General features: G+C 38.6%; 1 protein-coding gene across 2 annotated transcripts in view; it reads left to right on the top strand.

The window, feature by feature from the left end:
• Positions 1–2,022: 2,022 nt before the first annotated feature.
• LOC102229707 (GDNF family receptor alpha-1-like) overlaps positions 2,023–17,785 on the top strand; it is a 117,626-nt gene continuing 101,863 nt past the window's right edge. For both annotated transcript variants that reach the window (XM_023327467.1, XM_023327468.1), the window contains exons 1-3: positions 2,023–2,490; positions 2,788–3,093; positions 5,586–5,666. In XM_023327467.1, coding sequence (XP_023183235.1) covers positions 2,454–2,490; positions 2,788–3,093; positions 5,586–5,666 — 424 coding nt within the window. In that variant the 5' untranslated portion in view covers positions 2,023–2,453. The remainder of the gene's footprint in view (positions 2,491–2,787; positions 3,094–5,585; positions 5,667–17,785) is intronic.

The raw sequence follows: 17,785 nt of genomic DNA on the forward strand, positions 1-17,785 counted from the left end.
CACTGATTTTCAGTCTTGGAATGATTATGTGTTCGTCTGTGTTTAGAAGTCAATACTAGATTGTTCAATGTTTCATATTGATCATATTTTATTTCATAATATTTTTGGGGGATCAATATGAAACATGCTAATTATGTTTCATATTGACTTTAATAATGCCACATAGTCACAACAGGGGGTGACATCTGTGTAAGAAATGTAAGTGGCGCTAGTCATAAAATATGATACATGCACATAAAGTTTCCACAAGAGGTTAGTGATTAACACAAGAAAACAAGAATGACAAACAGCTAAGAATTAAAGCTTTTTCTCAGTGTCACATTGGATTTTAATCTAATAAACTTCAAGACAAACATTTAATTCCCCATTGGTGTAATGTGGATACATCTTATAGGTCAGTTTGGAGGTTGGGCTAATGTGGTTCCCAAAGTGTGGGGCGCGCCCCATACAAGGGGTGCAGTGCCATTGCAGGAGGGGCGCGGGAAACGGTATCAATGAATGAAAAGAAAAAAAAAACAGTTACACAAAAGTGCTTCACTGTAAAGATGTTAGTTTGTTTTGTTGCAACCTGAAGTGTGAAATAAACTTCAGTGGAGTTTGAAAACAAAACATGTATATGTTTATGTCTGGTGGAACGATGTGTGCCCAGTTTCTTTTTTTCTTTCTTTGGGGGGGGATTTTATTGTAATCCATAGGGGGACCCAGAAAATCTTTGGGAACCACCGGGGTAATGCGTCACATATGACCTGTTTTTGGTATCCACATAAAAATGCAAGGGTGAAATTTTCACTCCGGAACCATTTATTGATCTATTTTTAATGTTTCGGGTCCTCTAAAATGCTGTTTCCATGTGGACATTAGGGACAAATATACATGTACACATGTTTGTATTTCTACCCATGTTAGAACTTTGTGTTCACATCCATTCATTTTAATAACTTCATTTATACCTAACCCACCCTCATAAAGCTCCCACATACAGTACACATGGTGTACTGTCCTTTTCTCGTGGACCATGCGCACACTGTTGACATTTATTCAGTAATGGTTGAGATTTCAAGTATACCAATTGTATACATTTCTCTTTTGTTTCTCACAATCCGAATGGATGCTAGCATGTTTGATGAGTTAAGTGGGTGCCTAGTCCCATTTCTTCTCCACCGGTGCAACCATTCTACTGTCCTTTCGATTATTTGCGTCAACCCTCAACCCTATCAGCTCGGTGTCACATAAAAAACAGGTTGATGTGCACTCAGTTTCCTGCTGAGCAGTTTACTCTGCAATACTGTGCACAGGTATGTGGCCGTAAAAATGTACTTTTGTCTGGCAGACGTTAAGTCCACCTTGAGTGATTGGGCCTTTGCTCTTACTTTCCCCTAGTCTTTTTAGCCTTGCTCCTTCACTGTATTCTTTAAAATCAATTTTGAAAACATTTTTTTTGTCTCTCCCATTGAACACACAGAATGAGTTGTTGTCTTGTCATTGTATTTACTGCTCATTCTCTTAATGTACTGCCCTTTGCTCAACCAGGTATTGTTTCTAAATGTGCTCCATAACCCAGTTGGACTAAATTCCATGCTGTTACTAAGAAGGAGGGGGCTTGTCCAAGGCGCCACGGACTCGTTATGTTTCTATATTCATCATGTAATAAAGCAGCCCTGGGGTCGTGCACCTTGCCCTCTTGCAGTTGCCCCCCCCCCCCCCACACACACACACACACACACGCCCACCCACACACACACGCCTACACCAAAGGTTGCTTTATTTCAACATTAGAAGCAACACGCTCCTTCTCATGAGAATCTGAGTAAAACACGTGTTTCTAAACTCGATCAACGCCAGAAAAGCGGGATTAAAAAATGGCTGATTATCAAAGTTTTACATGTGAATGAGTTCAGTCGTGATGGGAAGCTGCATTCTTGTAAATTTGCAATATGATTGATGTAGTCTCAGAGCGGGGTGAGGGTGGGGAGGGTGTAGAAGCCGGCGCTCCCATGCTGCTGCTGCTGAGACGGGCGGCGGGACTCCAGTTGGCTGTGCGCTCAGACGCAGCAGCAGCGCGGCAGCAGCAGCATCCTACTGGCTGGACTCGGGGAGGACGCACGCTGTCAGACCGGATCTCCTGATCCTGTTAGTCTTTTGTGTCCCGCTGCGTTTGAGCGGACCAGTCCGAACGGGAAAGCGGGAGAAAACAAAACGAAAAAAGAAAATACTCAAAAAGCTTTTGAGTTGCGAATACTAAAAAAGTGATAGAAGCTGGACACTTTTTCCCTGTTCTTTTGGTTTCCTTTTTGGGGGGATTTATTGTTCGTATGAGTCGAGCTGGGATCTGTTCTCCACAGCGGAGCGCACGCCGTGTCTGGTCCATGGATTTCTATACTTCTCTGGGAATTAAACTGCGTCGCTTTTGAGTTCCTTTCATTCTCTTTCGACGCGGGTTGTTGTTCGACACCATGATCTTCGCGCTATTGTATTTTCTGCCTCTTTTAGGTAAGTTTAACTATAGGGGGAAACAAACTTCGGGCTCGTTTTTCAATAATAAGAGGTGATATTTTATTAGAGAAGGTTTCCAAACTGTTCCAAAAAAACAAACCTCTCTTAAATCAGATAAGCTGATTTTAAAGCAAACAAATTGCGACCTAGAGCTTCATGTTTTAATCCCTAAAAAGCTGCTTTTAAAGTATTTAAGCTGTTAATGTTTGCCACATAAACTACCAAACCTTTATAGATTTTTGTTTTTAATTTTCTTTACATCTGGTTTATTTTCACTGTACATTCCGCCTCCAGATGTGCTGAGCTGCGCGGAGGAGAACCTGCGCGCCGGCGCCTCTCGGCTGGACTGCGTGCGGGCCAGCGAGCAGTGTCTGCGGGAGCAGGCGTGCAGCACCAAGTACCGCACCATGAGGCAGTGCGTGGCCGGTGCCAAGGAGAGCAACTTCAGCCTGGTGGCCGGCGTGGAGGCCAGGGACGAGTGCCGCAGCGCCATGGAGGCGCTCAAGCAGAGCCCGCTGTACAACTGCCGGTGCAAAAGGGGCATGAAGAAGGAGAAGAACTGCCTGCGGATTTACTGGGGGATCTATCAGACGTTACAAGGTTTGCGCTATTCACAAAAATAAAAGAGAAAGTTTTGTTGTTGTTTTTTCTCTGTTATGTATATTTAGAACTGTTGAGTCCCGGGCATCTTCAAAAAGTTTGCTATAAACCAGCCACTAACAATCCTCGGATGGCGCACCAGAACCGAAACCCTTTCCAGATTTCTTTTAGACCTAAACTTTAACTTTAAATTTAGGTTTCATTGAAACAAACAAACAAACAAACAAACAGTCCTAAAAGATCTTTTAAAATATTTTTTGTGTTTTTAGTATCCACATACCAAAATTCTGATAAGTTGATATGCTCGGACTTAGATTAAAATGAATTTGGAAATACAGAGATGCTTTATTCTCCCTTTACCCCAGTGACGTAAAATTGGTATACATTATAGACGCATGGGGGCGCTGCGCGAGAAGGGCGTCAAATGATGGCGGAAAAATTATATCTGATGACAGGAAGCTAAAAATGAAAGAAAACACAAAGAGAAAGACAACAAAAAAGTTTTTCAATGTGATTGACAGACATTATTATCTCAGTCTGTAAGAGGAAGCTTGTAAGTATTCAGGTTAGCTTAAGTTGCTGGTAAATTAACAGGCCACTGTGTGCTGTAGCTACAGGTGTATATCGGTGCTGCAATGTGTCGATATAATTCTCAGAAGTTATGTAGCTGACCTCTCTGCTCTCCCCCTTTGGTGGCGCCACTGAGTGGAGACATGTTGGTAAAATCTGATGCAGGTCATGTTTTCTCTGAGAGTCCCACAGAGGCTTCGGTTTGGTACACTCCCTGCTGCTATAAAAACGGACCTACTCTACAGTTTGTCTGATATGTCCTGTAGGTTGGAAGAGTGATTGATCACTTGAGAACCAACTTGCAGCTAATTTTATTGTAGTTAACATGTATTTGGGTTGAGATGATGAGGTTTGTTCTCTATAAAGTAAAAAGACTAATACTTTTCAGTCTACTAACAAATATCATGGGAGATTGGCAGCAGAAATCTTCAAATTCCTGTTTAAATGTAAAGATACAGTGATCAGATTGGAATCAGCTGATTTTTGAAAAGCAAACTTCTCCTATATTATTAAATGCATCAAAGCTAACAATTGCAAGAACACAATATCCAACAACATACATGTTTTTAAACACTTTGGTATTGAAGGTTACAGGAATATGGATTTATGGTTAAGACATCGTAATCTTGTAATTTCTTCCTTTTCTATTGGCTTTATAAGATAGGTGCAGTGATAAATCAGTCCATGTTTCCTTAATTTTGGGAGATCGGCCCATATTCACATAGCAAACCAATCTTAAGTACCTTTTCAAAGGTCTGAAAATCAGCAGATCCGCCCACTAATCATGACTACACGTGTGCAGTTAGCAGTAGTCACCCCATTTTTACCAACTTTTCCTCTTTGTGGCGATATTTACCTATTTTTCAGACAAAAAAATTGGTATCGGCCAAAATCGAAATCGGCAGGTCAGGCATTTTATGCCAGAAAACTCTTATCAGTGCAGCCCAAGTTTATAACTCAGTCCTCTATTGAGAAACCCTGCAGCATATTATCATCTTATCATCTTCTACAGGTCAGACCTCAAAGTAAACAGGAAATTAGTATTGGCCTGGCAAATCCTGATCAGTGCATAACTAATAAAATATTAGTCTGTTAGTCTACCTTTAAAATCATTTAGGTTTTCCCTTTATATGTATACAGTACAGACCAAAAGTTTGGACACACCTTCTCATTGAATTCAATGAGAAGGTGTGTCCAAACTTTTGGACACACTTTCTCTCTTTGGTCTGTACTGTATATATACAGTATAAACAGTATATATATATATATATATATTAAGGGAATGTACTGTACTTTAGAAATCTTTCTTGGGTAGATTCAACTACTTTAAGTGCCAGCAGGGGGCCCTAAGGAGTCACAAAGTTACTGCTTAGAGCCACATCATCTATTAAGCAATGATGAATGAAGGAGAGACAAACTTCCACCCTAATCCGCCTGCTTCTATGATCCAAATCTGACCTCCAAATGGACACTGAATACACCCTGAATGACCCACACCCCAACAACTCACAAAAACACTACTCAGAAGCAATACACTCATTCTCAAATGAATCAGGATCCCCCTTTGATTCGTTTGAGAGAGCTGAGTCACTTCTTGACCTCCTGAATTGAATCCCTTGCAACTAATGAAGCATACTGCCCCCTCTCCCTCCCCCACCTGGTGCTGTCTGTGACATCCTGAAGTGTTGCTCTTAGCATCCAGCTCCTCGCCTCCTTCTAGTTGTGCAATGCAGCTGACCAACCTGCCTAATCAAGCGTGTGGCTGTGTGCCAGCGTGGAAATCGACTGACCCAAATTACCCGTGTCACATGAAGGCCAACACTAACCGCCACCCCCCGTCTGCCCCCATGAGAAATGATAAACACACCAGGAAGTTGGGTGTTGGTATGCAGCTGTGTCTCATGTGTTTGTTTTGGTTGCAGGTAACGACTTCTTGGAGGAGTCTCCGTATGAACCGGTGAACAAACGTCTGTCAGACATCTTCCGCCTGGCTCCCATCCTGGGTAAGACTGCCGAGGCTTTCTCTCTGTCCTGAGCGGCAACACACACACACACCCTCACCAACACACCAATGCACGCACACCGTCCTCTCAAGAGTTTTATCTGTGTGAAGAAGTGTTTATCCTCGCTCTCTCCTCTTGTTCTCACCCTGCATGTGGGCTGGAAGAGATCTTGCATGGGGAGCTATAGTTCAGAGTCTCATCAAGCAGCAGATGAAAAGGCCTTAGACGCCGTGTGACTGTGTGCGTGCGTGTTGTCGTTCTGGTGCTGGTTTCTCTGATTGTTCTCTGTCATCCTGCCTGCTTGGAGCCACATGTTGGAGAGAGCGTGAGCAAGGGGAAACTCAAAAGAGCATGACCAGCATTTTTCAGCTCCGAGCCAAGTGTGGGAGCCAGTCTGGCCTCTAGATGGCGGTGTTATTCCCTTGTTTGGATCCGGCGCACTCTGTTGTGCCGGCTTAAGTTTTTGAGCACTGCGCAGCAGGTGATAAACTTTCTATCAACTCAAGTAGGTCTGCTTGAGTTTAGATCTTCAGAACATCTTAATCAAAATGTCCTGACCCGTTTTGACTCACTTTTAGTTTTGGCTGATTTTTTTCTCTTTAGATCCACAAGAGCAAATCTTTCGCTAAATTTTGACTTTGTTTTTTAATTTGCTTCCAGAAACGTCTCTTACTGATCTGTCTTTTCACAGTTTCAACTTTCTGCTAATGTGTGTATTTTAATGCTCAAATAGCAGGAAAATGCTAATTTCATCTCAAAGTTCATCTTATAACAGAAACTGACTGAGCACTCGGTGTTCTTTAGGAATGTCTATTAATAGAATAGAATAGAATAGAATAGAATAGAATAGAATAGAAGTACTTTATTCATCCCAGCAGGGAAATTACTTCGCAGTTACAGCATAGAGACAAGACACAATAACAACTACCACTGAGTAGTAGTTGTAGATAAAATAAAAAATAAAAATAAAATATAAAATGCTATAAATTGTGAAAATATAAAACCAAACCACTGAGGACAACAACAGTCTGATTTAAACTTCCATTTGGTCGAAAGTGCAGTAAAATGTAAGACTTGGTGTGCTTTGTTGGTGTTGGTTTACAGCTCTGGAAAAAATTAAGAGAACACTGAACTGAACCCTCACTGTTATTCCACCAAATATTAATTTTTGAACTCTTTCTGAGTTAAAATGTTAGTATTGTTGTTTCTAAATGAATATGAACTAGTTTACTTTGCAATATTTGAGGTCTGAAAGCACTGCATCTTTTTCATTATTTTGACAATTTCTTATTTTTTGCAAATAAATAAAACAAATTTGCCTGGAATTTCAGAGACATGTTGTCAGTAGTTCATAGAATAAAAGAACAATGTTCATTTTACTCAAACATGTACCTACAAAGAGTAAAATCTGAGATCTGATCATTTTAAGTGGTCTCCTAATTTTTTTCCAGAGCTGTATATTACTTATCAGACAGTTTACTAACAAGCACATAACATATGTGTGAAATCTGGTCGCAAATCACACACAGGGAGTAGAAATGAATGGATTAGGATTAAAATGTAAAGAGTCACTCATCAATTTTCATTCAGTTGAATATAAACACTGATCTGCTTGTGAATCACAAAATGCATCAAAACTAACAATTTCTGCTTATTTATCATCCATAAACGCAAAAAAATCAAACAAAAAAACAGCAGCAGGCGCTTTAATTCATTTAAGTTTACAAAACAGCAATGAGTTTCATGTATAAAAATCATGATCATCTTGTTATTTTTCCCTTTTCTATGGGATACAAACCATCATGTCTATTAGAGAAGCTGTAGACATAAAAAAAAAAAATCTGTTTTATTGTCATCAAAATTTGCAAGAATCGGAACCAGAAAGTAATGAAACTAGGAACCAGGAAAAAACTGATTAGTGTATCTATCCTAGGAGTCAGTTATTATAACTATATTAATGAGTTTTCTTTTGTACATGTACACCAGTTATCCGCACATACTTAAAATGTCTACAATTCATATAAAAGGAAGATTTGGCTTAAAGGAATGGCTTAAATTCATGAAAATAATGCGTTAAAAACAGTTCTTAAGTTTTCTAATGGCAGGACTATTTAAAGTCATAAAAGTCGCTCTTTTTTTTTTCTTGCGGGACTTTTCTGTCACCCTGAAGTTTGAGTTGCAGAAAAAACATCTTCATTCCATTCTGTGACTTGAGGTGGTTCTCACTCATAATAACTACCTGCTAATATACCCTTACTAGCTACGCAGCTAGGTAGCTGGCTAGGTTTTTTGCATCTATAATGGCTAAGGAAAACTTTATTGCCAGTTGGCTGGACAACAATCATTTTTGCCACTGGCTCACTTCTGTTGCTAATCGAAACAAGGCTAGGGAATCTCTGTGGGGGGAAAAATGTACAGTCTGTAATTTTATTCATGTTGGCATTAAAAATGTTTTAAAAAGTCATACATTTGACCTGCTGAAACCTGCAAACACCTTGGTACAATTAAATAAACAACTGAAACAAGAATGTAAAATTTGATGACCTTTTGTGTCTGAGATGATGCCTTTGATGATTTAAAGGTGATTTAATTGCACTGCTAACCATTGGAATTTTTATTATGCTACTGATTAGAAGCTGCTATATTTTCTCTTTAGTATAGGTATTACTGATGGAGTCATATAGCAGGATCAGAGGGTGGAGGGTTGAGGTACGAAGGCTGCAGATCACTAGAAATAGAAATATCCATATGGTAAATAAGGGTTAATGTAAATAATATTCTCTGGGGATTCATGTTTCTTTTTTTTAATTATGCATTGTTATTCTCTGCTTGCCTTTATATTAGAAAATGTGAACCCCTGTTGTTTCTCAGAATAACTTCTGTGTCTGAGTCAGTTTGTTTTACTGCTTACATCCTTTTACTTTGTTTGGCAAACTGTTTTGTTGTTCAGTTGTGCTAGCTTTAACTAGCTTATTTTTGTTTTAAGTTTTTCTCTTAAGGAACTAAACTTAAAACAAGATGAAGGTCATTTGTACCTCAAGGTGTGAAAAAAAGGGTTTGTACAGTTTAGAAATCAAGGAATCCGAAAAGAAATCCATTATGGTCTATAATACTCTAATGCTTTGTGTCCACTGAGCGGTATGGCACGGATCAATGCAGTTTGGTCATTGCATCATACTAGTGAGACGGCTAACATGACACAGCAGGGTGACTCGTGCTTGTTGCATCACAGATCCTCCAACTTTCCTAGGAATGGGTCTGAGTGGGCCTTACAATTTCTTTCAATTTTGCTCAAACTTTTAACATGGAGTCATAGTAACGCAAGTGCAAGTGAAATGGTGAAACAGCCCACATGGGGAATGTTGTTGGAGAGCAGGAGCAGGAACATGGGATTGACAGATGGATAGATAGTTGTGGAGGCTGAGGAGTTTAAGGGTTAATCTGTGAATAGCAGGGGGAAGTCTAAATGATTAAGGTGGCTGCAGACTTGTAAAGCCTGGGATCAGTCAACCCCTTCCCTCTTTACAAGGAAATTAAAGGGCAAGGAGGCAGGAAAAGGATCAAGAGATTGTTTTTTGATCCTTTAGCCTGTCATAATTTTTCAGTTTCTTCACACAGCAAACTGATACAAGCTGAGAGCAATAGACAGGAAGACAAAACAAAAAACAAACAAAAAATATGTCCTCACTACCCAGAGATGAATGAAAGAAACATCACACACATTTAGAAAAAAAACCTTTGTGGTCACAAAAATGCTATGGACAGTCAGAGGAGCGTAAACCAGAGGAACATCACAAATTAAGATAACTTTATATTAAAGGTGCATGTTTGATGAGCAAGCAACCATGACGTTTTTGGTTTTTTTTGCCAGTCCTAGTCTATAAAAAGGAAGTAGCAGCTGCTCCTGATTTAATGTGTTACATCATGATTAAATACATGCTGTCATCATTATTATTATTGCCTATATGTTGAATTATCTCTGCCGTTGGAGTAATGCTTTTTTTATGTTATTTTTTTTTAAAAAAAGCAATAATATCTTCTTATACATACAGTGAATCTGGTATTATTAGCATAAAGTAAAAGGGGAGGACACTCACAAGAAGATGTTGTAGAATGCTTTGCATGTTATCCATTTTTTAGATAACATGGTGATAGCATGCATCATGTTAACAGGACAAGCCATGATGGACCTGTTGTAATGAAACACTCATCTCAGAATGACACCACTAATCTGTGGTGACATTAAGATATACAGCACATAGATGCTGAGACACTCAGACGGCACTCTGCCGCGCTCCCACCACCTGCTCCCAGAGACACGCCCACAAACGTCCGCCTGTTACCATCAGACTGCCTCGCTGTGGACTCGGCCGGCCTTAATCGAGTTACAAAAACAGATCAAATAAATCTGACACTGATTAATAAGGATTAAAATGAAGACAGAAGGCCTTTTTAAAAATGTGTTCATCTCAGTTCTTTTCTATGTGCCGCTTAGACAGTAATTACTAAGGATTTTTTTTTAACCTCTCAGTGAATCTCATTCATCCAATAATTGCCATTTCCTTCTTGCCACTAATCATTCACCACAGATATGTGGAAGTAAATTTAACAAAGTATGGCAAAAAAAAAAAAATTGCCACTTTTACCATAATTGGCTCTTACTGAGGATCAGCAGGTCAAATACTGAAAAATGTGAATTTTATTTTTATTCATTAAGTCCACCAAATTAACTAAGAAGCAGCATTCAGTTTTTTTGCTCCACAAATTCAGAACAAATTTCCATAAAACGGCAAAACAGCCGAAACATGGAGTTCCTCTAAATCCAGGCCATAAACCCATTTGTTAGAGTTGCTTTTAGTTAATATTACTTGGAACACTGTTATGCCCTGTGATGGACTGACGACCTGTTCAGAGTGAATCCACCTCTCACCTGCTCACCGCTGGATTTAGACACCAGGACCCCTCATGACCCCATTAGGGATGAGTATGTTAGAGAATGGATGGATGGATGGATGGATGGATGAATTTCATTTAATGCAGCATTAGAAATGTTTCAAAAAGTATTCAGTTTCATTTGCTGAAACCTGCAGCTTAGCTGTGTGTGAACTCAGATTTCTTGCACGTGTGTCCAACGTGCCGCCATTCTGCGGGGTTTGTTTAGCTAATTATTTTCAGATCCTCACCAGGGGCAGAGTGCCTTTTCTCCCTCTGGAGAGTCCAGTGAGTCACTCATTTCTCTGCTGTGAAACACAAGCAATTACCACAGCAGTAGCTTTCACTGGTGACTTCTTAGAAAACACACTGTCACCATCTTAGCTAAACGGAGCCATGCTGGCGTACACACTGTCAGCACTTAAATTTTTCAAGGGCTTGACAGAACTCTCAGCGGACTACAAAAACAGTAGAGATTGAATTTCTCTTTGTTTACTGTTTGCAGCCAATCATATATATATATATATATATATATATATATACACCATATCTCATTATATATATCTCACGGAGATAAAAAATAATTAAACTTTTTAGATTTTTCTCTAAATTTTTTTTGGTAGAATCGGGAACTGTGAGAATAAATGAAGTTCATTTATTTTCAGTAGATCTGGAGGACACACAAAAAAAACAGACATTCATGAGGTGCAACATTTCTTTCAACCTAAACGCAACAGATTTTCTAAATCAGTAATCAGTGAGGTTGGCCTCACATGGAGAGGAAAGAAAAAAACAATCATTTATCATCGGGCCGCATGACTTCCTGTAACCTTAGAGGGAGGAGAAGGCCGGGTTTAGATGAAATGGTGGAGTTTCTTTCACTGGTTGGCCATGTTTATGAGTCAGTGATCCGTGGCGACAGGAGCGACACAGAGACACGCAACATTAATATGAGATTCAAGTGGACTCAGAATTACTTCCACACTAATTGACTCAGGGTGCAGGAGATCAAAGTGGCCTAGGAAACAGATGAATACCAAGCCTGGGTGGCTTTCTGCTACTATATTCATAAAGATGGGCTGCTCCATCTATGTTATGAGGTTTATGGGATCAGATGCACAAAAAGTAGGAAGTCAGGAAGTTGTGAATCTCCTAACACAATAATTGATACTTAGTACAGTTGACCCCTGATATTCATGAGGCTTGAGGACCACAGCTGTATGTGAATAGTTAAAGTCCGTAAATACTTGAGATCCTCTCTAAAAATTCTTATAGCTATATATTTTAATAGCTCACTTCAGACTCCACATATACTTTAATATGAATTAATACACATTTTGGAAACTACTGCAGACACTAACATTACAGTCTTCCTTCTCTCTGCTCTTGGTTGTTCAGCCAATAGCATTGACAAAGAATATGAATGGAATTCCTGGATTGACTGATGTGCAAATGCCAGCACTGTGTAGCATTGTGCCCTGGTGTTTAACCCTCCTGCGTCTTAAGAGATGGGATTATTTGGAATCCAATAGTTTTTGACTCTGTGTGTGATCTAGTAGGGTCAGACTGACTCCGCATGCGCTTTTACCAGTTTGTTTTTGTTTGTGTGTGTGTGTATGTGGTTTCGGGAACTGACAGCCTGACGGGACAAATTCCCCACCCGCTTTCCTACTGTTCAGCCACAAAATATACATCAAATATGTAGGTCAGTGTTCCATTGATTAGTAATCAAAAGCAATTCTAGCAGGCGGGTTTTAGCCTTGATTTAAAGGAACTCAGTGTTTCATCATCTTTGCAGTTTTCTGGAAGTTTGTTCCAGAACTTTGGTGCATAAAAACCACATGCTAAGCTTCCCAAGATACATTTTCTTTCAAATATTTTAGAAATGCTCTATGAAAAAAGAAGCACTGAACTGCAAATAGATGGGTGTCCACTGTCATGTATTACATGTTTTTTAATATTTAGATTTTTTTTTTTTTTGGTGTTTTATGAAAAAAAAAAAAAAAAAATAAATAAATAATAATAATAATAATAATTTTGAATCCCAACTTTTTCATCCGGGCTTTTTTTAAATACATTATGAAAAAACAAGTCATAGTTTACATTACATCTGAAAGTTGGTTTCATTTGAATTATAGTGAGTATATCTCTAGACGGTGAGTGAAGATCTGTATGTTTCAAACCAGTTTATAGGTTTAGAATATAGATGAGCTTATGTGACCTTTTGTAGCTCTCCAGCATTTCTCAAGTGATAATTTAGCATTCAGACAGGCAGCAGTTACCTTCAGTCAGCACACATAAACAGTGTTTGGGAATTTGACAGTGTGACAGTGGTTTGTGGTGCTTCTATGTACCACAAATCTGGAACAAACTTCCCAAAAAATGCAAAACTGCTGAAACACTGATTATATTTAAATCAAGACTGAACACTCACCTGTTTAAAGTTGCTTCTTTTGTTATGTAATAAATGGAACATTGATAAATATATTTGCTCAATGATTTTGATGATAGCATTTGACAAACGTAATGTTTATCACTTGTTTCATAATTGGTTACTGTATGATGTTTTTTATGGTATAAAGCGCTTTGAGCTGCCTTGTTGCTGAAATGTGCTGCACAAATAAATTTGACTTTTAAACTCTTGATCTACTTTTTAATCCAGTTTTTTATAAGTCAGATTTATCCGTTGCCTAAATTCAGCTAGAGTTTTTTACGTGTTCATCTCCAATCTATACATGTAATCCAAATCTTTGTAATTAATAATTCCCTCTTTGTATGTTGATGGCCTGAAGCTCTGTCCTCCTCTCAGTTGGCTCTCTGTGAAGCGCCCACTCACCATTTATAAGCCCCAAAACACCGCAGCTCAATACTGTATCTCTTCCATATGTCAAGACTTCAAATACATCTCGTCATCTTCCCTCCCACAGCTGAAGTGAACCTTGAAGCAGAGCTGCTGTGTGCGTATGCGCGGTTTGTATTAGGAGTGTGAAAACATCTGTAAGTGCATGGCCCCGGCTGTCAGTCTTCTAACCCTCCCTCATTGACACGGAGGGGCCGAGAGGCTGTCAGCTAGCACCGCTCCACCGCTGGCTGCAGAGCAAGTCAGTCTCATTATAAGCTGCCAGTGTTTAGAGATAAGCCTGTCTGCTGCTATCTTTTTATTTCTCCATGTCACAGAATGTGCCGTGATTGAAACGGGATCTTTTTGTGTGTTGGAGAGTATCCTGTAATTTCTCTCCAACAGGAAGTTTTGGGTTTTTTATGAGTGATGTAGAATAGCTGCATTTTCATTACAAATATGCACAAAACTTTGTCAGTTTTCCAGCAATGCCTTAAAATACAATTTCGCAATTAATCAAGATACTAAATTAAAATCACACGTGAAGTTTGTTCACACAATAGATTGATAAAAATATGCTGTGCCATCATCCTGCCACTACTTACTTTTGTCTTTTTCTTTATGGTTTGCACCACTGGTAACATCTGGTTGTTGAACATGTGACTCATCTGATGTTCAAAAGTGTTTCCATTAGAGTTTTGCAAAATAAGCCAATTTTGATATGACCGAAAAAAATACCTCTTAATAGTGCCAAAACTTTTTAGCAAAAAGCAAGAGTTCTTTTCTGAATTACCACACTTCCATTGAGCAAATTTATTTTTGAAATGTATAATTGCACAATTACATGGTCAATGTAAACACATCTACATCTGTCTTGCCTACGATACACAATAACTACTCACATCAGGGGTTATCCAAGAGCATGCTTTCATCAGACAGTTGGTCATGTTGTACCTATCTTCTTACTGTACAATTATACGTGAAGACTTTTGGTCTTTTGGTCTAAAACACAGTATTTCTAAACTAAGTAAAGTCAGCCTCATAAACTGCAAACAAGTTTCTATTTCAGAAACTCCACAGATTTTTGCACAGGATGCCAGGTCACAAAAAGCTTTAAAAATTAACCTCAAACACAGGATCGGTTTCAGAAAAATTTTCATCCACGTGAACCCGAACAAATACGCCCTTAAGTATTGTTCTAAACATGCCAAACCTACAGGGGGCAGTGTAGCGCTAAACTAAGGCCTATGTCAGCCAATCAGTTTCCTTCAAAATAACCACAATTTCCTGGTAGGATTTAAACAAGGCATCAGGAGGTTCATTTGTGTGGATAGATATAGAGGTTGAACTACTTCAACCTCTATATATTAGAATATTATATTCTAATATAAAACACAACATAATGTGGATTGGGAATCGTGTCAGTTAAGTATGTGGATATATTGACGCATTATTTGTTGCACACCGTAATGTGTGGAACCCTAAATCTCCATTTTCCTATATCCACACACGAATACAGAGTTTTTGCAACACTTCAGTTTGGTCTGAGATTTTGTAAACAATTGTGATGTTAAACAGAGTTTCTCCATTATTTCTTTTTTTTTTTTTTTTTTTGAAAGTTGCCTGAATTAGATTTTTTCTGCCAACCCACCTATTTGATGAAAGACACTTGGAGTTTGTTTGGAAATTAGGAGTTTTTGAACCGTCTCAGAGATCTTCAATTTGTGTTAGACTATAAAAGACATACAAAGACAATGTAATCTTATGTTAAACTAGACTAACTACAAAGTATACAACTACTGTATAAAGCCTGAATGATTACTGCATTGATTTGAATGAAATTAAAAGTGACCAGATTTACCTAATAAAATAGCTTGTGTTTTGTAAGAATGAATTTTCCGGTTTGTTTTGGGGGTTGTAGTCATTCACATTTGAGCTCACCAGCATATTTATAAAAGCTTTTGCATCGTTTCATATGAAAACTACTCAGTTTGCTGCCTAAATGACTCAACTGCCTGAAGCTAATCTCATTCCAGCTACCAAAATAGCTGCATGTCATCACTACAAACATTCAAAATTTGTATAGAAATAGCCCACAGTTAGCCATTTCACTTAGATGCAATGAGTTTTGTATTTAATATCAGCTCTGACCTGATTCTAAAGGTCTTCCTTTCTAGGAACTGAAGCAGATGCTTACACCTGTTTATGAGAAGTGATTTCTAAACTTTTTCCACATTTACAGGAATGTATGCCCTGCACAGGTTAATGAAAAAAATAAAGTCAAGATGGGAAAATGTAAATCATAACAAATGTTCAATAAAGTTAGAAGCAGGACCAAAATGCAGAGTGGAGCTGTGGAAGAACAAGGTAGTGGATATTTAATAATGAACTGAAAAACAACTTACAATAATAACAGAGAACACGATAGAAGCCAGAGCACAAGTATAACGGAAAAAGATCCAGGAAGTCAAAAAGAGAGAAGAGCTTAAATATGAGGTGGAAACAATAAATGAACCAGAAGAACTAATTATAGGTGAATGGATGCAGCTGAGGAAGGGGGCAAAAACCTAATATAAGCAGTAAACAGAAATGAACACAAGTCTAATTGAACTAATTCAAAACACAAACAATGAGACTAAATCAGCTAACATGGTAAAAAATAAGAAAAACAAACAATAAAGAAATTATCAAAATAGAAAATAACTGAAGCTAAAGTTCCAAACACCAATGGATTATAACAGGTTGCTCATTTGTTCACACCCTAAAAATAATAGTTCACAAATGCCAAAAGTTCTACTAATTTATTGAATAGGGCTGAAACGATTCCTCGAGTGATTCGAGTACCTTGATTATTAAAATTCCTCAAGGAAAATTGATCTGCCTCGAAGCTTCGTTAAGTTATATTTTATTGTTTAGTGCACCGTGTTCCGGCCAGGTTATTACTTGCATTGCTCAGAGCTCTCACTGTTCCGCCTGGGGGGCGTGCTGTGGTGGCGCAGGGGGACGTCGCGGGTTTGACTCCCGGTCCCGACGACCTTTGCCGCATGTCCTCCTTCAAAAATGGCGCCGGCTCAGCTGGCTGCCTGCAGACGCAGCTCCTGTCATGTGTGTGTTAATCTGTGTATGAAAAATTCTTGCTGTAACTGCGAAATAATTTCCCTGCTGGGATCAATAAAGTAATTCTTCTTCTTCTTGACAAAAGCTAAGTGTTAGCAGCATAACGTCCAGTTTTCAAGTTTGGCCTGGGAGGATTTTATTGATTGATGATAATGTCTGGGTCGTTTTTTGGGCAGCAGCTTTTATCCTCCCGGAGCTGCTGCCTGGTGGCTGGTTTAGAGCGAACAGCGGGGAAGAGCACTGCAGGTGTATTTATACAGGTGAGCGGATATGAACACTGCCGGTGGCTGTGCTTAGATGACTAACGCAAGCAAGTTATTGTTAGTGATGCTCAAATGTGAAAAATTGGACTGATGTTGATATGTGATAGTAATACTGCTGTCATGTTAGATTTACCAATATTTTATTTGATCTCTTTATTTTATTCGATTACTCGATTAATCATAAGAATAATCGATAGATTACTTAATTACTAAAATGTTCGTTTACAACAACCTTAATATTGAATCAGATGTGTAAAACTTAAAGTCTGCAAAGATGTCACAATGTTAAAACCTTGGCTCAATAAAAGCAGAAAACATGCAATAATAGTGAATGCCAAAAATCTAAAACTAACTGATTGATGTTGGTGAAGACTCAATAGGAACTGGTTAGAAACTGAAGGGGCTGCAGGCATTTCTTATTAGAACTGCTTGTATTTTGACGTGACAACAGTCCCCTTTATGTCGGAACTAAGAAGCAGTAATGAAGATAGAAGTCATTTTATCGAAGGAGGCCTACCCAGAAAAATTCTCCAATAATCTTCTAGGAGTATGGGTCACAGTCTGATGCAACCAGTACAACTTTTCGACAAGATTTGCACAAACTTCAGCAGAGAACTACTATAGCCACAGAAAAAGACAGCAGGTGGAGGTTACTATTGTTCCAATGGAAGTGGGTTATTTCTGGATTCACCAGGAGAAAATTATAGCTTTGAAACGGCCTAATCAAAGCCCAGACCAAAACCAGAAGATGAAACAAACAGAATCATACATTTTGACAACTTCTACTAGCAAACCAGTAAGTTTACCAACATAGAGTGTGGAATAGACAGAGATTTCTACCAAAGGACAATGATTGGGAAATGTTGAAATTTAAATCCTAAAAATCTCACATTTGATATTTTTAATGCTTACCTGACGTAAACATTAGGCCTTATATAAGCATAATTTTACCATGACAAGGAATCTTT

The sequence above is a fragment of the Xiphophorus maculatus genome, chromosome 22 (genome assembly GCF_002775205.1).
Source record: "Xiphophorus maculatus strain JP 163 A chromosome 22, X_maculatus-5.0-male, whole genome shotgun sequence".
Taxonomy (NCBI): Eukaryota; Metazoa; Chordata; class Actinopteri; order Cyprinodontiformes; family Poeciliidae; genus Xiphophorus; species Xiphophorus maculatus.